The sequence below is a fragment of the Haemorhous mexicanus genome, chromosome Z, assembly GCF_027477595.1.
Source record: "Haemorhous mexicanus isolate bHaeMex1 chromosome Z, bHaeMex1.pri, whole genome shotgun sequence".
Classification (NCBI taxonomy): domain Eukaryota; kingdom Metazoa; phylum Chordata; class Aves; order Passeriformes; family Fringillidae; genus Haemorhous; species Haemorhous mexicanus.
Window position 1 is genome coordinate 55,615,742 of NC_082381.1, and position 23,278 is coordinate 55,639,019.

A 23,278-nucleotide genomic window follows, 5' to 3' on the forward strand; every position below is an offset into this window, starting at 1 on the left:
GTGACAAAAGCAAAGAAAAACAAGGAAAAATCAGTGTGATGCTTGCAAGATACACAAATCCAAAAGACTAACTGTTCCTCAGCTCTCCATCTAAAAATAGGTCTGTAACTATGGGCTTATTATGAATCTGCTCCACAAGATATCAATCTGTGCTATGCACATCAGTCTCATCAGCTGAGAAAGGTTTTTAGGGTCTTGTATTCTTATTGCTACTGTCAGGTGATTGAACTGACTGCTGTACATGAGGGGGTTTGAAAGATACTCAATTGTGAAGGTGAAGGCCTGAGGCACTGGCAATTTCTACTACTTAAATTTCATCTCAGCCTCACTCCTATCCCTGCCCCCAAAAAACAAAACAAAACAAACTCAACCCCCCCACCCTGAAACTACATGTAACCTGCAACTATGTTATGAGTCAAGAGGTCCACCAATGTTTTGAAAAGCTAGGATGCATCAGGTGAAAGTATCACTCTGTGATCCCATTATGAAGCCACTGAAAAAACAGAACTCCTGGGAAGTGTTCTCCCAAGTAAAGCCACAAATATGCTGCAGAGAGCATCAGCTATCCTCAGGAAGCCAGGGGCCATGTTTTCCTACAAACCAGAGCTTTACAGATTGTCACACTGAGCCTGGTTTTCACCTGTTCTTACCTCTACTGATGCCCAGTGCTTGCTGAAGGTGCCACAGAGCCATCCGTACTGTCTAGAAGTCACATCTCCACAGGTGAGTCCCACTTTTTATTTCCCTCTCCCCTGACTCTGCTCTTTCCCATCATTCAGATGCCACTGAGGTACTGTGAAATAATTACCCAGAAAGACAGTCAAAACTCTTTTGCCGAACTATAGGCTGAATTTACACTTAGAATTAAATCTGTCAGTTATTTAAATTCCAGTGGTGAAAAAAGCTGAACAGTGGCACATTTTTACACAGGATGCATATATATTTTATTTTGGGAACAACATGAAAAATTGTTTCTTAGTCTAGAACATCTATACAGAATTTAGGATATAGAGTGCCCTTTTAAATTCAAATTTTTGTCAAATGTACAAAAATATTACAGAGAAACAATTGTTAATCAAAGCACAATAAATGGATGCCATTTTTCAACAGTTCAAAACAGTCTCTAAACCAGTGCAAATTTTATTGCATTAAGCTTCCCAGCTCACTTAATAGATTCATAATTTATTCACACTACATCATTTCATGCTTGTTACAATATAGTTTATTTCAAGCTCCTAATAGGAGTTTAATGTGCTTCTAAACAACAGCAAACAATCCCTTTTATTTTCACCATTGGTTGATGCAGACTGAAAGAACAAATAAAAACGCCATCCGATCCTCTCATGTATGCATCGCAATATACAGCACAGGAGACTACAGAACTAGAATCCAATTCAACCATTCAGTTTCAATTCTTACAAGTTAAAAGGGTGTTCATTTTTAAAAAGATACATAGTGAAAAGTGGATATACAGAATGCGTTTTAAGATGTTTATTAGTTGAAAGAAAAAAAAGAACCCTTTTGTTGAAAATATACAATTATGTGAATAAGATTACCTGCTTACTGTAGATAAAATACGAGTTATCTGCATTGAAATAATTGCTGAATTAAGAGTTTTAAAAAGAAAAAACTACTGAGTGGATTCTTCAGTTCCTTACATTTTAACAATTTGTTTTAAAAATATAATTTCTATTATCTAATTTATGATACATTTTGAAAATATCCCCTATGTTGCAGTTATTCAAGGAAAGCAGTAAACTCAATGAAAGGTATATTCTTTTAGCTGCAGCAATACAAAAAAGCCATTAATTCACAGTTAAAATAGAATATTACTCATTCACAAGTGCAATGTAGCTTGAGCTTAACCAATGTGAAATTCCACCAGGAACAAGACTAAGTTACTTGCAAAATTGATTTAGTTTGAAACATATATAGTAAATAAAGTATTTTCCATTACAATTGTATTGTCTAAACTTAAGTTACATAAATTTTGAAGACAGGATATGATTATAAGTAACATACAGATGCTTCTAGTAACATGTAAAACCGGTACCAATTACTGCGCCAACTCTGCAGCCACATCAGTCTCCTAGGCCTAAAAGGTTTTCAAAGTTGTCAGGTTTTAGTGATGTGCCGGAATATAATTAACAAAGAAAATCTTTTTAACTTAAGAATCCTGATTATAAACATTTAAGATCTCATTTGTTGTTTTAATTCCACAAAAAACCCAGCTCTTCGAATGTGAGCACACAAGCTGTATATGTAACTGATTTACAGCTGGGTCAAAGGTGCAAGATAGTATCTTAGCACAACTGGCTGCAGTTCAACATCCTTATGAAAACAATTCAAGGAAGCTTCTCTTTGATAATTGTTCTTCCAATACAAAATTTCTCAGTTCTTAGGCGTACCTGAAATTCATTGTTTGCATCCACTTTTGTTATGAGGTTGCTCTACACCCTCATTTTGTGCACACACACATTGCATGTTTTGAAGTTAGTGTTGATCTGCAAATATTTCCCTCAGATTTTATGTGGGGATTACAAAATGTATAGACAGAAGAATCATCTCCTGAGCACTGGCTGTTGAGGTACTAGAAAGAGTATGTGGAGGCAAGAGTTTCACAAGTGAGCAAAATGCTACTTCTTCTGTTTATATTGACAGAAAAACAGAACCAAAATCTAGCTTATCCTCATCCATCCTTCACAACACTTTGCTCAGATCAGTAATGTATGTAATGGATTCAGATAAATTTGGATTCCTAGGAGTTGGGTGTCAAACAAGTTAGAAGCATTTGTACATTACTAAGTCATCCCCATATAGCACAAGTTCATCCTGTCAACTAAATTGCAGAAGTGTGCCTTTAGTGCCTAATTTTCAGAAGAACAAAAGTGTTTGCAATGCACTCACAAAAAAACTTTCAAAACTTTTCCCTGGTTATTTTTGGCCAGATTTTATGAAACTTACTTTTCCCCCCCAAAAAAAAGCATCTGAGATGAAATTAAATTGTTTTCAGAGATCTCCCTTTTCATCTGAGCTATGGATTACATTAAAAAAACAACTGATTAGTTAGCTATTCTAGAACCTAAGCATTAAGAACTCCCTATAAAAAGGAGGTCTTCCATTTTTATTCTATATTAAAGAATCAATTCCAATATGCAGATTCAAGATTTGAAGTAGCTACATGCAGGACTTCTACCATTCTGAATACCAGGTGCCTACACCAGGAACAGCAATTAATTTGTAGTGTACAAGAACGCCAATATGCAACAGCAAATCAAAACAAGTCCAAATCTGCAGCTGATCTTTTCTCCTCTGGCTTTATTTTGTTGGGTTTTTTTTTTTTGTTTGTTTGTTTAGTGTATATAGCTGGGAAAGGTTTAACAATTAACAGTAGATGTTGTGACATGATCTGCTTTGCTGTCTTTACAACACTACTCCCTTATTAGTCTATATTTTCAGCAACAAAGGAGAAAGTTGTTTAGAAATGAAGATGATGTGTTTATAGAAACTAGTTCATAATATTATTTACTATGTTTTAAAACTGTTTGGATGTCATGTATCTAAACCAGCATTGTCTAGACAGATTTTCCTTGCCATTTAATGAGTTGGGAGAATTTAAGGGTGACTAAGACGTGATTCCTTGCAAGTTGCATCACATAATCACATGGTTTGTCTATTTAATACTCAAAAACAATGGTCTTTGTGTAGCTGTCTGTTGAAAAATAATGCATAGAGTTACACAGAAAAAAATTCTGGCTTTAATTTGTAGAAATATTAAGCTGTTTGGATCAATGCTTTAGATAGACTTGAATTTTAGAAGGATGGAACCATGTCAATGATGTAACTGGAGAAAAGAGGAAAAGATGAAGAATCAAGGACTGTTCTTTATGTGATGTAGGTCAGGTATCAGCAAGCAACTGTGCATAAACCCAAAGAAGAAGAATAATAAAAAAATCATTACGTGCTTTCTTGCTTTTAATTGCTGAGAAAGCACAACAGTTTTATCAGGAGAGAATCTGTCCAGGTAATATCCCCATATTAACTTAGGACCAGCACTTGTAGACAAAATACAAGGCATCAGTCTATGATGTAAATATATTTTGTCATATATAGTGCAACTCCCTTGTTTTCACTTCATGAAAAAAAAGTTGGTTTTATTGTTTCATGTAAAAAATTGTTCCAGACAGATCTTCATCCCTCATCACTTTGAAGAATGAAAGTTTTAAAAGTACTATCAAGAAAATACATTCATACCCAGATGCAATTAGTATTTTAAGTCATGCTCCTTTTACATGCTACAAATATTTTTTTTTCTCTATGAATTATTCCATTGCAAAAGCCATACCACTAACTTTCAGTAAAAACCTGGAATAAATCTTATCATTTTCTTCAAGTAACAGAAACACACTGTTGACCAGTATCCAGGCTCTCCTTGCCAAGACTACAACTACTGTAGTCTAAATATGTGAGGTGAGAAAGTGTCTTATCTACTAGAAGCAATACAAAAGAAGGATACATCTTTTCAGATCATACACATAAGCACTTCATTTCTGCTAATATACACTTGAAGAGCACATTTATAAATATATCTTAATTGAAATATTGAATCTGGACTATCAGTGCAAAATAATTAACCCACAGGCTAGTATAAAACCAAGGGAGAGGGTGATAAAGAATTTGAGGAGGACACCTCTTAAACACACATGCAAATAGTATAAAGCATTTTTTTTTTTTTTCAGGCAGTGTCTGTTGACAATTCTTGTGAGGAGGACACCTCTTAAACACACATGCAAATAGTATAAGCATAATTTTTTTTTTTCAGGCAGTGTCTGTTGACAATTCTTGTGTGTATTCTAATACCATTGGAGCTTCCTACATAATCTTTAGAATGCCATCCATTTCTGAGCTGCTTTGTGTAGAAGCTTATCCTTCTTTGGAGAAAGCAGCCAGTACATTTACAGAACCTTATAGTTTATCAGATAGAGAATACAGGAAAGTTGAGTGTAAGTCTCTGTTTTCTCACAGCTGTAGATACACATTTTGAAAAGGTCAGCAAAGGTAATTCAGGATACTGACGGGGACAAGAGTCAGGGGAAGAGTAGCAATTTAATGTACTGTCTGATGAAATTTAATGTAGTATTAGATGAAAGCAACTGCATTGCAGCTTCCAATCCAAGGTCTCAAATATTTACATTCATACAACCATACCACACATTAATAAAAGGACCCCTCTCGAGGTAAAGGTCATTTTAAAGAAGCATTGAGAATCTGAGCCCTGGAAAAGTACTTCATTAAAAGACACCAATATTGGTGGCCCTGAAGAAAGTCACCAAATATAGACTGCTGTTTCATCATCAGCTTTTGAGCAACTTGATATCGTGGAGGAAAATTTTGAGGAAATTAAAGAATATATATTTGGGAAAAGCAGATCAACCACTGAAACAAATTCATAATTTTAAAACATTTTGGAAAATTTTACAATGTGCCCGTGAGATGAATGAGAAGAATACATGTTGCAGTACAACGAAACTGATTTGACAAATTGCTCAATTAACACCTTTTGAGACTCAAAAGTGTATATGTCACCATGCTCTTGGGTTTGTTCAGCTCTGCTTTTGTCTCTCCAAAATACGGTGTATCTCTTCCTTGCTTTTATATTAAAGGTGCTCCAAACCACTTCCTGCAACACTCAACCCTGCTGCTTGGTGGAACGTCTATTCTCTGCATCTTTTCAAGAACTTCCTTTGGTAGTTTTTTAAGTGCAAGTCTGTATTCACTATCAAAGACCTCTGAAATAAAAAAAGCACAGTTGAGGTTATTTAAGAAACACTGTGTACAATGCACACTACTATTCCTATAAAATGCTTTTGGTGATTTTTATATGGTAACAAAATTATTTTCATTAACTAGATGCTGTTGATTTCTTTTTTTCAAAATGCACCTCCTCAGAGGACCTGAAAAGCATCCCCATAAGATGTTGTGGCACCACAGCACATCACAAAGTGGATGCCCATTGCTTCTTTCACAGTTCCATTTGCCTTTTCCCAGTGTAGTTCCCCCCTATCACATTCCATAAGGGAGTCACTTTGATTGTGTAGCACCAAATAGAAGACAGGATAGAAGACATCAGTAGAGGGTAGGAAATCAGGTGTTTAGATAACTTAGGTCTGATTTGTGGGTCGGAGAAAAATGGACAAGACTGGAAACAAGTTTTCAGACATGAAGAATTAAAACTTCAAGCTCTTCAAACACTCTTTGTTTAAAGTAACTCATTACTGGTTTCAAACAAAGTCAAAATTAATAGTTCCATCTGAATTATATTTACATAAAAGCAATACCTAAAGACAGTGCAGTAATTTTCACTAAAACATAACTGAATCTTAGAAACAGATTTTTTACACTAGCTTTCAGGTAAATATCCACAGGGATTATGCATTTCACAGTATTTTTTTACTTACCAATGTCAATGTTTTCTCTTCCAAGAGACACCAGAGACAGGAAAAGAATTTCCCTGTAAAAACTCCTAGGGAATATTTTGAAGGTGAGTCAATGAAAGGATCAACTATCCTCTTTCCAAATCAATATTGAAGACTTCCATTATGTAGTTTCTACAACTGTTCTGTTAATCTTGCTTGTGAAAAAAGTGACCAATCTACACGACTACTAGCTTAAAGTTTTTTAATGCCTGAATACTTTTACTTGATGCAGAAAGCCACATTACTCCCAAATCCTAGTAGTTACATTTTCTATGAAAAATGCCTCTGCCACAGAAATGCCTAATAAACATGAAATATTAAATTAACCACTATTTTGTATTTATTATTAATTCATTCCGGCCTGACCATAAAGCAATGTGTGGGAATGGGTTTCTTTCAGATCACCCATACTTTTGTTTTTTGTTTCAGAATGTCATGGTCAATCTCAGAAATAGGTATCATTAAATAATCAGGAATTATTTTTTCCCCTTATGGAAGTCATAAAGATGCTTCTCTAAGCAGAGCAGTTTCTGTTTCTTTTTAGTAACCACAAAACACAGAAACAAAGATGACTTAGCATGACAAACTTCAAACACATCTTGTATCTGCTGTAATTTACTTCAGAGTCTGTGATTTTGTACAAGGCCTTCCTTAAACTGCAGTGCAGGTTACAAAATACAAGAATTATTTACACATTTCCCTCTCTTTGAGACTCATGCTGCATGTACTTTTCACAGCCAGTACTCCAGATTGCTAGAATTTCAGAAGATATAACTAGGAGAATATTCCACACACTGCAACAGGACACTCGTATTTTTCAATTTGCTAGCTCTGGAGCAACATCAAAATCTGTGTAATTAATACCTGCATTTTTCTCACTCATTGTAAAATGTCCATTTTTATTAAACAATCACATTCATCCAATTGATCTGTATGAACTATGCATCTGAATATAGAGTGCATCTGTTCTTAACACAGGTGTAAAAAAATACATATGGTTTTTGATGGACACAAATGAAATGGAATCTTCCCCAGAGGTCTTTATAAAATTATCACTAAGAAACACACACAGTCTGATCTTATTTAATTTTTAGTGGGGAGAAACTAAGAGGAGATTATGCGTTTACCTCTGTCGTTTCACATCTGGCTTAACTTTCTGTAGGAGGAGGTCAATTGGCTTCAACACATCATTGTGTTGAATACTTAGTTTGATGCTCTCTAACAATGTGTTTGTTGCCTGCTGATTTTCTGCCAGTGTGGAGGGTTTCTTTTCAGAAGAATCTGGGAAGTGGAAAAATACAGACTATTACAGCAGTAAACACTTTTTTTCACTTTAATAAGCAGATGTATTTCCAAGACTGAGATACACATAGAGAACCTCTACTCAATCTAGAGAAATTTGTTATAATGGGGGGACCTTGTCTGCTTATAGTCTTCACTCAAAAGAAACTTTACCCAGAAGTTACAGGATGCATCAAGTATCCATGTGCAAGAGGTCCCACATGACAGAGAAATACGTGAGACTGAGGAGTACCCAGCATCAGATGTTGCCTGTGATGGTTGGTTAGCTCTGTTTGATTTCTGTACTTAAAAAAATTAGGTTCACTGCAAGAAGATTATTGTTACACAAGGGAAAAGAAATAAAATAGAAGTGTCACTTTTCTTAGCAAAGACACTTTTCTTATCAAAGCCCTTCTTAAAAGCCATCTACAGTTATCTGATAACCCTGGGATATATATTGAAATAGATAATGCAAAGTCGAATCAAACAGGAAAGAAAACGACCCAGACATTTACCATCATTATTTGTCACATAAAATGCCATGCTCAGAATAAGACTGAACTACTATTTTCTGGAAGACAGTGACTCATGAGGGAATAATAAGTCCATGAACTGGCAAGGAAGTAACTGTACAGATTAGGCATTGAGTACATGGTGTGTAAATGAATTGCAGACCAAGCCTAGTTATCTTCACCACATTGACATGATGTTTTCATCAAACTGACATATATGATGCTTTACAAATGTAATTTTGTGTTTTCAGAATATTTTCTGACACTGCTATATGGCCTATTTTATTTCCACATCTAAAACAGGCCCTTTGCTCCTTTGTTTACACACACACACACACACATATATATCTATATCTATATGCATCCTCATTTATGGTTAGATGATTTGGGGATGCTTTTCATCCACGTGGTTACATCAATATGCTTTGTAGAATCTGAGGGAAATAACACATGTTGTTCTATGCTCTTGACTGTAATTTTCTGATCAGTCTCTTTATTTTAAGGATATTTTTCAACAAACATCTTTTAATTCCTTAGAACCAAAATTAGCATGACATAGTTTTTAAGCATAGTTTTTAAAAGTTAAAACATGGAATTAGAAGGTTTTCTGATGATCAGAAGTAAGGAAGTCCTTAAGTTCTTATAACCAGTCTGCCTGTTTTTATGCTAGACAAGGCTTTCTTTGCTCTTACTTTTTGACAGTCAGGAGGGGTGCCAAATGTACCTATTGGAGGGACGGGTGATGTTTCATTCATTTACAGAAGTAAAAAATATTTTTTTGTAACACAGCCTTCTTGTACCTGCCTGCATAGCTATTACCAGATAATGCAGTGAAACTGAAGTGGAACTTAATGCATTCAAATCAAGTGAGGGTTATTTAGCACCACATCTAAAGCAATCAGCAATTCCTCCCATCTTGTAAGTGTATGACATGTGATGAGCAGATCAAACTTATTTTCACAACTGATTTGATACCCAAATTTGGTACCCAAATTACCTAAGGGATTGCAGATGCTTCTGATACCAACAAAATACTGCAAATTGATGGGCTGTGTACATTTCAGCCACTATAAACCAATGGCTTCTTTCCATAGTCTCTTCTCCCTCTGTTTTCTGTAGCATTTGTTTTACTTACTGAGATTTCTCCAAGATATATATAGGGGCTCCCCTGGCTCTTGGTGGAGGTTGATATTGTCCCATAGAAGATGGATGTATACTAGCTTGCTATCTTGAGCAAGAGATGTCAAAGGAAGCTAAAAACACATGAGGAAAGGGAATATGTTTTAAAAACACCAGTACAGTGTTATGTTATTTAAAACTCCTGCCCTTTTACTATTTTTGCGAACAAAGGTTAACTTCATTTAACTTGAATATAACAAACAGGAGCAGATGTTATCCTCTACACTAAACTGCACTCAACCAGGGTAGTCACAAGTACTGCAGCATTTAATTATCTTTTATAATTTATCCTTATGTATGAAGAACATTTAGTTTTCTACAAGCATCTGAAGAAAATATTTTTTAATATGTATCTGGAAATATCTTTTGTGCACCAGACACAGTACTTGATCTGTACTACTAATCATACCATATTGCAATATTTTCTGACCTGATGAACATTTTGGTATGCATGTATTGGCCTTCCCAAAAAGCAGAAAGAATCTTCATATGTATACAAATATGAACTATTTATTTCAATTGAAAATATAGGGTCAGAACAACACTTATGTAATTATTTTATAAAATTAAGTGCCTCTGGAATCACTAATACAATAAGAAATACCAGGCAAGAAAAACTTATTACTTAGTGTATCTATTTAAATAATAATTACATGATATTATGTCCCATCTTGCTGTTTTCCCTGTTAATGCATTGTAGTTTTCCAGGATGCTTTAGATTTCATTAGTATTGTCTTCAACTTCATTTCTTGGAAATTTTTTCTCAGTTCTAGCTGGGTGTTTTTTTGAAAATTAAGGGAAAGAATTTAAAATTGAAGTGTGTACACTTCAGGAAAATACTACTTTTTTGGCATGTATCAAATACATATTTGATTTCAATTTGTACCTACACATAAAAATGATATAGGTTTCAATCTACTTTAAATTAGAAAGGCAAAATACTCAAAGGATAGATCTGTTTTACATTCTTTTGTGTCTAGTCATGTAGTAATGAAACTCGGTGGAGTTTGAATACCAAAACCTATTCTTGGAAGAGAACCAATAATAGTGTCCAGTAACTTTAAAAGATTACAAACTCAAGTGTGTAACTCACTCTGTGTATTTCAATATAGTACAGTTTTTGAGTTCTTCACAGACTCATCTTGTTTCCTATTTTTCAATGAATCTTACTCTCTGGCTTTGCAGTAGAGACCATCCTGACTAGAATTTGAAGACTGTTTTCACACATCTCCCTTCAAGAATCCTTGTAGGAAACAAACCTATCTACTTGTATGGTAAAAACCCAATAACTTATATTCAGCTGTTCAGGAATTATTTAGGCAGTTGTTTTGAACCAAGCCCTCCAGCTTTGCTCACTGTAATACCTGCCAATCTAACGTGAGGATGCCATTTACCTGCACTCCCCCATTGCAGTGCTCAGATGTCAGAATGAGTCCAGGTAAGTTGCTGGGCAGATCCAACCGTTGGAAATACCAGACTAGGTTCCAGAAGATTATGGGGTGTTGATTGATGAATTTGGATGTATGAATTACTTTTTCTCCCTCATTTTCCAGGAGTGATTCAAGCTCCTTACGCAGTACCAAGGGGCTCAAGTAGGGTACAGATACAGGGGCAGGGTTCCGTTGTTTTATTAAAGGATCCTAAAAACAGAACATACACCAAAAAAAAGGGGGTCGGTTTTTTGGTTTCATTTATGGTTTTTTGTTTGTTGTGGGTTTTTTTTTATTTTTGCTTTTGATTTTGTTTTTACTAAACCAAATAAGATTTTTCTTCCAGAAATACTTTTCAGGATTACTTGCCCTGGAAACCTCCATTAGAGTTTCTTCTGAGACTTGGAAGAAGCTCTGGAGCTACTGAACACACAGTAACTTTAACAGCACCACCAGTTTTGACTGTTGGAAATTTTTTAATTTTAAAGAACAATCACCTATGCTTTTTCTATTATGTGAACAAGAAAAAATGCTAATTTGTTAGAACTGGTTCCTGATTGTGCAGTTTTAAACTATCTAAACTGGTAGCCAGTACCAAGTCTGCAGCAATGCCAAGTCTGCAGCAATGGAAAGTGAAGAGAAATGTCAGTAATTATATGAGCTGTGGAACTGAATTGTGACTTCACATGTTAAGACAGCCTCTGGAAAATAACAAGTACCAAAAGAGAGGAGAAACACTTTTTTTCACACGAAAGGTAGGAGTCTCAATACTGCCTCTCACCTTCTCCCATCCACTACACAGGTAAGACTAACAGAATATACAGTAGAAGTCTAAGTAAATGCACAGAAATGGAACAAACTTTCCATCTTGCAACATGTTGCACTATTTTGTTTAGTCAACTGTTGGTATTGCTTTACTATTGAACTTCCAGTTTTAGAAAGACAAAGACTAGCTTCATTCTGTTAGAACTGTTCATTTGACAAAGTATTGGAAAAGCAATTTTAGATAACTGAACTAAGATTTTTTTAGTTGTAAGAAGGCGAAAGTATGCTTGGCCATTTCCATTCTGCCAATGGACAGGAATGCTACTAGTAGAATATTATTAAATTCATTGTCTTCAATATTTTTCTCTCAAATGAATATGCAGATTCTAGACTTACCACAGCTTCCTGCAAACTATTTGGAAGACTAACTGTTGAAATGCCATGAGACGGTCTCTGAGAGAGATCAATGTTTTGCAGTGGACCTCCCACACTGTGGCTCCGAGTCAAGGACACCCCCCTTTTTGGTGGATTATTGGCATGTGTCTTCATGGTGGTGGGATCTGTAGTCTGTTCTTCTGTCAAATCACTGTGTGAATTTTAGAAGAAAATATGCTACTATTTCAGCATTTCTATGGCAACAGGAAGGAAGCAGAGGAAGGCTGCCAAGATCCCAAATCAATTTTCTCTATTAATCTGAAATTGTATTTTCCCAGTTAGCTCCATTGTTTAGGGAACACAGAACAAAATGCGCCTCAAACCACTATAAATATCCCTTCAGAAAAGCAGCTAGGTATAACTTAAGATATGAATCTGAAAGCACTGCGGTTCTTTACAGAAACCTCTGCTCTTGTACAGCTCTACCTTGCTTAAAAAAAAAGCAATCTACGGTTTTGCCCATCTGTGAAGATTATCTCCTTTTGACTACACTCACCTCTACTTACTCTTCCCTTTATGTCCTGTGTCATAAACAGAACAACAAGTATAGCAGAAAGTAATTTAAAAATAGCATGCCAAAGTAATAATAAAAAAAAAAAGTGTCAAACTCATTGAGCAAGCTAATTTAAGTAAAGTCACGCTTGTCAGATTTAATGCAGACAATCAAGACATTTGCAGATCCGGGAATATTCACTCTGTGCTCCTTTTCATTATAGTGGATAAAGCTACAGCTTGAACTACTGGAAGAACGAACAAAGTGAATCAGAAAGTGTCCGCTTCCAGATAATTTGTAGAGTGAAGAGAATATTTAGCAGTGACTTTTGGTTCTAAATTTTACTTTAGTTAAAAATACACTGTCACAAAATAAAGATGTTAACATAAGCAGTACCACCTTTAATGTTTGGTGTTTTAAGACTAACTACTATTGCATTGATTAAAGTTTTAGTTATCTGATACAGGCATTAGCTCATTACTCTGAGGCACTAATACTCCAGAATTTCAAATCTGATTATTAAGAAATACCCCAGACAATTACAACAAAATGTAACCATCCCAGCAAAAAGGTCACAATTCATAGCAGAATTATTTTAGTTCTTGCCTCATCCAACATGACACCTTCCCCTTAATGCTTTTTTTCATCAAAGTGTTTCAAAAGCGATATTATTTTTCAGTTTTACATAAGTTTTGTTTGTTTCAGCTTTACATAGGTTTTGTTTGTGTTCCATTTACTGGAATGCAAGCTTAGCACAAATCTTGAGTGCTTCCAGAACTTTCTCTCAAGCAAAGTGTTCCAGGAAATGGACTTAGTTTGTCCCATAGTTTGGTGTCCTTATTGTTAAATAATACATACAAGGAAAGGAGAAGCAATGCTTGAATTTCTGTGTGAGTTTAAATGGTGATTGGGTTTTAACCACACTGAGTAGAGGTTTTACCTATTGATCAATAGCAGATGGACATGAAGATTCATTTCTATATAGCTGTATCTCTAGAACCTACTCACTTAGCAGAATGAGTTTACTTCAAACTGATAAAAGCATGCTTAAAACATGCAGAAACTGAGAAAGGAAAGAGATGATCCTCAAGTTACAACCGTACGTACTTCACCACATTTGGTATGAAAGCCAACCTTACCTTTATAAGCATGGAAGTACTGATGCATTTCTGACAGAAATAACAATCTAGTTTTACCTACCCCTGCTCAGCTGCAGAGCTGGCTTCTTCAGCTATGGTGTGGCTGGACTGCAGATGATCTGAAAAACTGATCAAGTCAGCAACGGCTGGACTGGTCAACAGTTTCTGCTCCAGAGGATCTGTGGTTAATGGAAGGGTGCCACTCTGTAAACTATCTCCTGAGGTACTTTGCTTCAGATAAAAGCTGAAGTTACAACATGAATGGGAGGGAGAAAAATACAAAGGTAAAGATATAAGCATAAAATCTTAAAGTTATTATTTTTATATTTACTTTTCAGAAGTAGCAAAAGAAGGAAACACAACACTAAAAATCTTGACAACAAGCCATAAATTTCATCCTGTTCCCACTCCTGCAACTTATACAGGCAGAGTAATTTAACACATAGAGAGATTTGATCTGCAAAATAAGACATCCTACACTGCACATAAATCATTACAAGTGAACTTAGTTTGTCATGGCTTCACCTCAGCAACAGTGTATTAACAGGTGACACATCACTGAAAATGGTTGCTATTGTAATGTGACATTATAGACTACATGACAACACAAATGTGTCTTGCTTTGCAAAGTCTCTGAAGTACATACTCTGCAGTTAATACAGATGTTCAATTCCTGCATTAGAGAACTAGTGGAACCTCTGTTTCACAGCAATAACCACTGCAGTGAGAACTGAAACTAAAAATTAGGTTCAATTTTTCACAGTGCAACCAAAAGAGGTTAAAAACAGCAAGCAGAGAAGCTTAAACTGCAGAAACAATAAGGTAGTGCATCAGGAACTAAATGCTAAGAAATTCGGTCTGGAAAAAATTCTTTGCTGACAGATTTAAAAACCTCTTCCTATGCTTTTATAAAGTTTAAAGTCCATAGGCTTTGTTTTAACATAAAAAAATGTTTAAAAAGAAAATACGAAATGAAAAAGTTCTTTGGGTTTTGGCTGTTTTACAATGCAACTCAATAGTTTACACAACTAATTTCCTTCAGTGCAATCATGACCATAGAATAGGCAGTAACATTCTTGCTAACATCTATATGAGGAAAGATATCGAAGATCCTCTTGTGAAAAAATATAACCATGCACAGGTACAAAGGCAGAAATGGAGCATCTATAAAATGCACTGACCTTGCAGAGCCACGAAGGTCTTTAAATTCAACATTAAGCAAAGGTAGGAAGGTACTTTTACAGAAAGGGCAGGTAGTGTTCAGGTTTGAGTCATCTGCTGTCCACCCAGCCATAATTTCTTCATCATAAACCAAAGCATCACAAGCTCTACACTGAGAGCAGCTTGACATTAAAACCTAGAACAGAACAGAATTAATATTATTGGGGCTCTTTTACAATTGTTTTTTATAGGCTTAGTACCCACAGAAATTTAACAGGTTCCAGAAGGCCAGTGGGAAGAAATGAGTTCACCACTTCTTTCTCACTCTACTCAGAATTATCTCATCCACATTAACTTTTACCTATGAAATGAAGATATAAGTAATTTATTTCTGACATGGAAAAAGCATTACCCCAAAAGGCTACTAATTTAGCATTTGCAATAGCTTGCTTCTATGAAGACTTCAGCATATACAAATTGTTTTGAATTGTATAAGTAAATGCATGTCTAATTATCCAAAAGAGCAAAGAAATCCCTCAAAACCAATCAAACACAGAAGAAACCTTTATAATGGTGTGGTGTGTTGACCCTGGCTGGATGTCAGGTGCTCACCAAAGCCGTTCTAGCAATCTCCCTGTTCAAATGAACAGGGGAAGAAAAATATGACAAAAGGCTTGTGAGTCACAATAGGGACAAGGAGATCACTCAGCAATTACTGTCACAGGCAAACCAAACTCGGCTAGGAGAAATTAATTTAATTTTCTACCAATTAAAAGTTCAAGTAGATTAATAAGAAATTACCTCAAATTTTAAAACACATTTCCCCTACCCCTCCCTTCTTTCCACGCTTCACTTTAATTACTGATTTCTCCACCTTCTTCCCTGAAATGGCACATGGATATGGTGAAAGGGGATTGTGGTCAATTCATCCCATGTTTTTCTGACACTCCTTCCTCCTCACACTGTTCCCCTGTGTGGGGTCCCTCCCACAAGACACAGTCCTAACACAAACTTCTCCAGGGTAAGCCCTTCCCATGGGCCTCAGTTTTAACTAGTTGCTCCAGCATGGATCTCCTGCAGGGTCACAAGTCCTGCCAGCACACATGCTCCAACCTGGGCTCCTTTCCCCATGAGGTCAAGGTCCTGCCAGAAGCACGGGCTCCTGTCTACAGGGTTAGCTTCCTTTGGGCATCCACCTGCTCTAGCACAGTGCAGATGGCTGCAGGGGCACAGCTGTCTCACTGTGGTCTGCACCACAGCCTGCAGGGGAATCTCTGCTCTGGTGCTTGGAGCACCTCCTGTCCCTCCTTCTGCACTGACCTGGGTATCTGCAGAGAGATTTTCTGTCACGTGTTTTCACTCCTCTCCTGCAGCTGCTGTTGCACAACATTCTTTTCCCCTTCTCCAATACACTATCCCAGCATTGCTGCCACTGTCACTAATGGGCTTGGCCTTGGCCAGTGGGGGGTCCAATCTGGAGCTGGCTGGCATTGGCTCTCTCGGACATGGGGGAAAGTTCTGGCAGCTCTTCTGCTACACAATCCTTGCCATGCAAACCCAGTACAAGTGGAAAGTCAGAATGTTGTGCCTTTACCTAAAAGAAGTTTCACCACTAAGCTAGATAGAGAACTGGAGAAAAATTATAAAATTAATCCTGTACTAACTGAAGAACAGACTATATACCTTACTGTATCCCCTTACTTCATTGTTTCAGTCAGATGGATGAAAAATCCCAAAAAACCAGCACCAAACTCAGCTTCTAATAAATTTTAGAGCTAATAAATATTCATTATAATGCCATTTTTTACTATGCTATACCCTTTATATAATGCAGTGCAGAAGCTCAACAAGCCTAGATGTCGAGCTTCTGCCCCAAACATAAATGAAAATGACACACAGGATCTAGAAAAAAATACCACTGCAGCTGAAAGAAAAGCAACCAAGGCAAATGCAGTGACCATTGCCTATGCATCTGAAATCTCAAGTATATACAGGTAAGAACCATACAAAAACATTATTTAATTTGGTTTGGCTGGGATAGAGTAATTTTCTTGTTAGTATTCTTTATAGTCCTGTGTTTCAGTCTGGTAACCAGCTCCATGGTAATAGATAACACTCCAATATTGTAGTTATTGCTCCACAGGGCTTTATACATCATCATGGACTTTTTTCATTATGTGCACAACTCAACCAGCAGGCTGTGACAGGACACAGCCAGGACAGCTGGCCTCAGCTGACCAAATGACACTGTGTAACATCAAGTTCAGAGATAAAACTCTGTGTGTTTTTCCAAGGTAGCTCTTCCTTGAGGTATCACGGTGCTAACTGATCTCTGCATTACTATTTTCTTTTGGTTGTGTCTCCCTCTTTTTTATTTTTTCCCCTAGAATTCATGTATAAATTGTCTTTATCTCAACTCTCAAGCTTTTTTCTTTTGCCCTTCCAATTCTGTCCCCCATTTAAAGGGGATTAAGCAAATACCTGTGTGAGGGCCTTGGTGCTGGCTGCAGTCAACTCATCACAGTTATTTACTAACAATACAATTTCATAAGGAAAATAAAATTTAAAACCCCACAAAAGCTCCTATTTCATCTCTAACTTCTCTTTCACTTCAAGTTTTAACCCTTCCCTCAACAACTTTTTCTCTATATATATGATGGATGCCTAAAGTATTTAAGACACTCTTCTTTTTTAAAGCTGCTGTCACACTCCAAGCTACAAGTATTAAGCATCTCCACAGTAGAAACAAGGAAAAATTTGTTTTGAAAAAACCAACCGCAATGCAACTAAACAGGTAATTAATGTGTACAGTACTATTGACTAATTATTGCTTTCATCTATGAGTTTATTAATCTTACCTCCATTGCATAGTTCTGGAAAATGCTGGATAAACTAGTATTATGTGAAGAGCTGTGCTCTGATTTCTCAGAATCTAGAACTTTCATACTTTTTGGGAATGAAACTTCACCTGTACAAAAAGAGTCATTTGAGTTTTGTATTCAAGGAAAGAATAATTAATCCATTCCCAAAGAAAATAACTTCTATTCAACCAAGGCAAGAAAATTGTATCAAAAAATCTCCAAAGATATGAGCATCTCACTGACATTACTATTACAATATAGATAATGTTCATGATTAACATTTCAAGGTTATTTTTCTAACACAATATACCACAGATTAGTAAAAGAAAAACACAAACTAAAAATAGTCTGGTAAAGAGCAGTAAGATTGCTCAATGTATATTGACCAACTCTAAAAAGTTGACTAGTCATGACTTCTTGAATAATTCATCCATATGTAAACAGCACATGTAAGGACAGCACCAGGTGAGGCGTATGATACCAAAAATGCCATTACTGCACTTAGATTTTCCCTAATTAACACTGTACTAAACCAAATATTTTTTCCTTGGTAATGCTAGCTTTTATGATTATGAGCCTTGTCCAGGAAAAAGGGAAAACGAGTTGGAATACATTCACCAGAAGGAAATGGATGAGATCGCTTCCAGAAGGCAAAATTATCAGAATTACTTTTTACAAGTCCAAATTTTTCTATTAAAAAAATCACCACCAGTATCCCCTCATCATAAAGAAGGCTCCTGTGTTTTTTCAGCTCAAGATTATGTTTGTGAACAAATTTTGCATATCCTGTTGGCTGCCACTCTTTATTGTAAGCTCTTATAACCCTCCTAACTAACTAGAAGTAGAAGATGTCAAGATTTTGCGATATAGGGGCACTTTGTCTCCACTATGCAGGATCGTTCTTCCTCTCTTGATATTTTTTTCTCTCTGGGAATCAAACAGCTTTACAACATTTGTATCACTGAAGTATTGTATTGCAAAGAGACCTAAACCAACCCACAGCAGGTTCAGAAACACATCTTCTTTCTCAAAATAAGAATCAAATCTAACTGAATTAAATCTGAACTGAAAATTACCAGATTTATTTATTCCAGTTTTACACCTGGCGGGGAGGAGGGAAGGAAGGTTTGCAAGAGGATCACAGTCATCAGCTATTTACCTACATAAGTTCAAATCAAGTATGTATCCAACACTTCCTATTCCATGGTAAAGATGGATAACTTTTAGTGTGTATTGCTTTAGGTTTTTTGTGCATATGGAGCTACAGGGCTGTTCTGCTGATTTGGTTTTGGTTGGTTAGCTTCATTCCTCCCTCAAATGATTGGTCTCTGTTAGTTATGCAACTATTACCAGCTGTCAAACTGCTCAGCTTTTCTGTATTAATATTTCACTGTTAATACTTTCAATAGTTTATGATTTTACATGAATGAGGTATTTCTTGCTATAACTAGTTAGCAATCTTCCTATCACATACATAGGAAGTATTTTTATGGTTAAACTCCTGCATAATGTATCAGCTTTTTATACATTCAACATAGAGAGAAGCATTAGCTACTTGCTACTGCAAGAAAAGAGTATAGAATGGAAGTGAAAATTTGCTTGAAATACTCTTAAGGGCTTGAAATAATTTCACATTATCATAGCTTTCATTGTTTTGAGTGACTTCACATACAACAGTATTCCCTGTTTGTTGTATTATAATCAAGTTATCAGGGGAAAATAAAACCAAATTATCTCACCTGCACTGTAATGCTGTCTTCCTACATCACCACCACTGCTGCTACTACCAAGACTAGTAGTGCTTTGTGCAAGTTCATTTGTAAGTAGGCCTGGAACTCCAGTTCTTGATGACAGATTATCTCCTAAAATACTATCTTCAAAGCCCACAGGGAAGTTATAGTCTGGTCGATGGTTTTCTTCCTTTAATGCAAGAAGAAAAAGTAGCATTTTTCAGTACCTCCACATCCATTATTTTACTTCCATCTTTATCCTGAAGAATAAAAAATTAAACTAGCAGATTAAGATAAATCCTAATGTAAAAAGATTATGAGATGTAAGATAAATCTATGTAGACTCCAAAAGTGCAGATACTGGACAAAGCAGGAGGATATGGAAAAACTGACAAACTGAGTGACAAAACAATAGTGATATAAATTTATTCATTACAAAAGAAATAGGAAAGAATGCAGACACGTAATTTGAAGGCACAATAACAAGACATCACAATAAAAGAGGAAGTTGCAATATTGATCCCTCTATATCCTCTTTCATTCTTGTCATTAGTATGTGAAATGTCTTACTCTGAAAAACACTGTTAGTCACAGAAGAACCATAACATTTAGTTTCCAAATTCCTGATAAGTAAATTTACTAGATCTCACGCTGTACCTTATTACTTTCAACTTTGACCCTCACCAATCTGACTTCCTGGGTTTGTAATTTATTTTCACAACCTAGTTTTCAAAAGTAATACAGGGCAGTATGACATCATTTAAGGTGACATAAGTTTGTAGTTACCAGGGTTTCTTGGTTTGGTGTCTTTACATATGAATGAAAAGACTAATGGGAGATTTTTGTTGAGAATAAAAAGCTAAAACTACTGCATTGAGACCATCTAATTTCCTTTTGTCTGAAAAGTGAAGTTTCTTTTAATGGCAAGGAAAAACACCATAGATAAAGTGTAATTTTTATTAACTAATAAAAGTCAACACTTAATAAAAAATAACACCTAGAGAAGCAATCTTCTGGACATAGAAGTTAGCCCTCTGACTTTGTGTCCCCAAATTCTTCATACTGATAAACTTACCTCATCATCTGAGTAACTATACGCTGATGTTACCACTCCCCACATCTTACTGGCCACATTGGCAGCCTGCTTCATGCCTGATTTCAAAACATCAATTTTTGGTCCAGACAGTATATTGTCTAACTTCAGATTGGATAAAGTTGTTACAACAGTTCCCAATGAGCCATGTGGGGAAGAACGACCCAGTCCTGTCAAAGACGAAGACCGCTCCTTTTGAACTTGTGGGTGAGTTTGTTGCTTTGATCGTACAGTGAATGTTTTGGATCTGGAGACAGAAGGACTTCTTCGATTTTCATAACACTTGGAGGATGGTAGGATGGGATCCAAAGGCAGGCTTGACCTTCTTTCTTGGGAGTGACCAAGTGTACCAGAAGTTTCTGCTTCCTTATCTGACTTGTGCAGTTCCATGCTGGGAAACTTACTACCCAATGGGTTCTTCAAATTCATATAGCTCTCTATTTCATCTGCCAAATTACGTGCTGCAACTGGTGACATCAACTTTTCCCCAGGTTCTGCATAACCGGGTTGTGTGCTGTCACTAGCTAGCAAAGACAGAGGGTCCAAGCCTACTTCAACATCTTCCCTTTCAATAGGCTTAACCACTCCATAAAAGCTATTTCTTTTAGCAGTTGCATCTTTGGCTTCAGGTTTCTGGTTTTTAGACTCAGCTGACTGTTCAAGATTTGTGTCTTCCACTGTGGTAATGTTTCCATCTCTTCCATTCTCAAGATCCTCCTGCCCTTCCCCAGGTTCTTCCAGCACTGGTGAAGACCTATGTTCTAGGTCCCAATCACTCTCAGTCACACCACTCCAAGTGCCACTTATGTCAGTAACCTGCTGGTCAGTGATATTTTCAAAGCTGTGGGATTTAGGTGAAGTTTTGGCCCCAGATAAAGCTGCTGTTAAGATCTTGGCATCTGCTCCCATCATTATTGCTATTTCTTTAGAATGCAAGTCCAAACTGCCTTTTTTCAGCAGCATTCCAGCTCTGCTTTCACTGCTGAAACTGCAGCTTCTCTCTGAAAACAGCTTTTGTCTCTTCTGTCTTTTTTCACTTGTTTTCTTAGGAGAAACATTACCAAAGACCGTATCTTCAACTGAATCCTGAGTTATGAACAGTGGGCTAGAAACTGTTTCTGAAAGAGAAAATTCATTAATAATATGGTGTCCATAGCCACAAGAAATGTTTATTTCCTGAAACCATGTGAAATCTCCCTAATCTCCTTACATAGAGAAGACTGGGAGTGCTATAGTCCCAATATATCCATTGAGAAGTTACTCTAGCATGAACACATTATTTTACTGCAAAGACATCCTGCAGATCAAAAGCCACCTACCCTTTGGAATCAAAGCTCTATATGGCTTCTACCTCCTTTCCCTGTGACAACACCCAGAGAGTAAGTATTACATCCATGAACTAAAGGAAACTACAATTTTAAGTAAAAGTTGCTCTGGTTGGTTTCGGTTATTTTCCCCCCAAGAGCTACATTCAAGATTTAAATATGAAACACCATTGTTCATTCTGGTTGTGAAAAAAACTATAATGTGTGTCTGCCCAATACAGATGCATTATTTATTTTATGACACAGATGTATATTTAGAAAATACTAATTAAGTTTAGCATGTGGAAGCCATAAAATAATCTTATAAATGTTTCTATTTCCTACGGGTAATTGGGAATATTTACTACCTAGATAGCTGTGTTAGCAAAGTTAAATTCTTCATAAGTATGGAAAATCTACTATATTAGGAACTCAGGAGAAGACCTGTTCTACCATATCCACCTGCTAGAGGATGTTTGAGTCTCACATCAATGCTGCTTCTTGGCTAGCCATCAGTTCTCATAACTGCCAAAATGTTCCAAGCAACTTCTTACCTGCAACTCCATTCTGTGCTATCAGAAGGTAGTCCACTGAAGCTGGACTACCTTGTCTTAGTAAAGGACAGACATAAAGGCAGAAAAAAAAAAATATGCCCAAGATTTGGCTTTTATATATCCATAAATCTTCCTCATCAACAATCTTGAGATAAGTAAATAAATTTTGTACAGCACAAAGACAACACACATTGTTCCTGCATTATAGATTGGCAATGTGAGCTGCAGGAATAGGGACAGACTTGTCCAAGACCAGCAAGGTTTAGATGATAAAATCAAGACTGGAGACATTATTTCTCTTTGTTTCCTAGTATATTACTGAAACACTCTCAGTGCAGGGCAGGAAAAATCTTGATTTCAGTCTACAGAACAGTGATTTTCAACCTTAGAATCTAGAGGTTCTTTCTGTGTTACCTGCATAGGATAGGTAGAAAGTAAACATTGTACAAGGCATCTGCACCTTGAACAGAGGTTTTGTTTCTTTTCATAAGATGAAACAAATTGCAAAACACTACAACACAAGATCAGGACTTCAGCAAGCTCTGTTTCACCCAGTGACTCACCATCACTGCTCTTCCTTCCACTGCTATCAAAAAAGCCTGATGGAACTTTCACAATACTGTTACCCCAAGCAGGTGGATCAGCTGGACTTGGAGTTTCTATATTCAGCTGTTGCTTTTCATAAGACTTTTCTGTAGAAATCTCTGCAAGAAAGAGAATGTGAACATTAATACATAGATAGATACATAGATAGATAGATAGATAGAGATATATAGCTAGAAATTTAAGATTTAACTTAGTAATTATTTGCACTGATATGTAAAATATAAACTCCAATTGTCGCCTTATGTAATAACAAAATAAA

The 23,278-nt window shown here is 36.2% G+C and overlaps 1 protein-coding gene across 3 annotated transcripts in view; it reads right to left on the reverse strand.

The window, feature by feature from the left end:
* Positions 1-919: 919 nt before the first annotated feature.
* The window catches only part of DENND4C (DENN domain containing 4C), a 72,119-nt gene continuing 49,760 nt past the window's right edge, over positions 920-23,278 (reverse strand). For all 3 annotated transcript variants that reach the window (XM_059836887.1, XM_059836888.1, XM_059836886.1), the window contains 12 exons: positions 22,977-23,117; positions 20,538-21,673; positions 19,472-19,652; positions 17,730-17,839; positions 14,892-15,067; positions 13,772-13,954; positions 12,040-12,229; positions 10,843-11,088; positions 9,405-9,522; positions 7,604-7,757; positions 6,459-6,523; positions 920-5,789 (listed from right to left, as the gene is read on the reverse strand). In XM_059836887.1, coding sequence (XP_059692870.1) covers positions 5,653-5,789; positions 6,459-6,523; positions 7,604-7,757; positions 9,405-9,522; positions 10,843-11,088; positions 12,040-12,229; positions 13,772-13,954; positions 14,892-15,067; positions 17,730-17,839; positions 19,472-19,652; positions 20,538-21,673; positions 22,977-23,117 — 2,837 coding nt within the window. In that variant the 3' untranslated portion in view covers positions 920-5,652. The remainder of the gene's footprint in view (positions 5,790-6,458; positions 6,524-7,603; positions 7,758-9,404; positions 9,523-10,842; positions 11,089-12,039; positions 12,230-13,771; positions 13,955-14,891; positions 15,068-17,729; positions 17,840-19,471; positions 19,653-20,537; positions 21,674-22,976; positions 23,118-23,278) is intronic.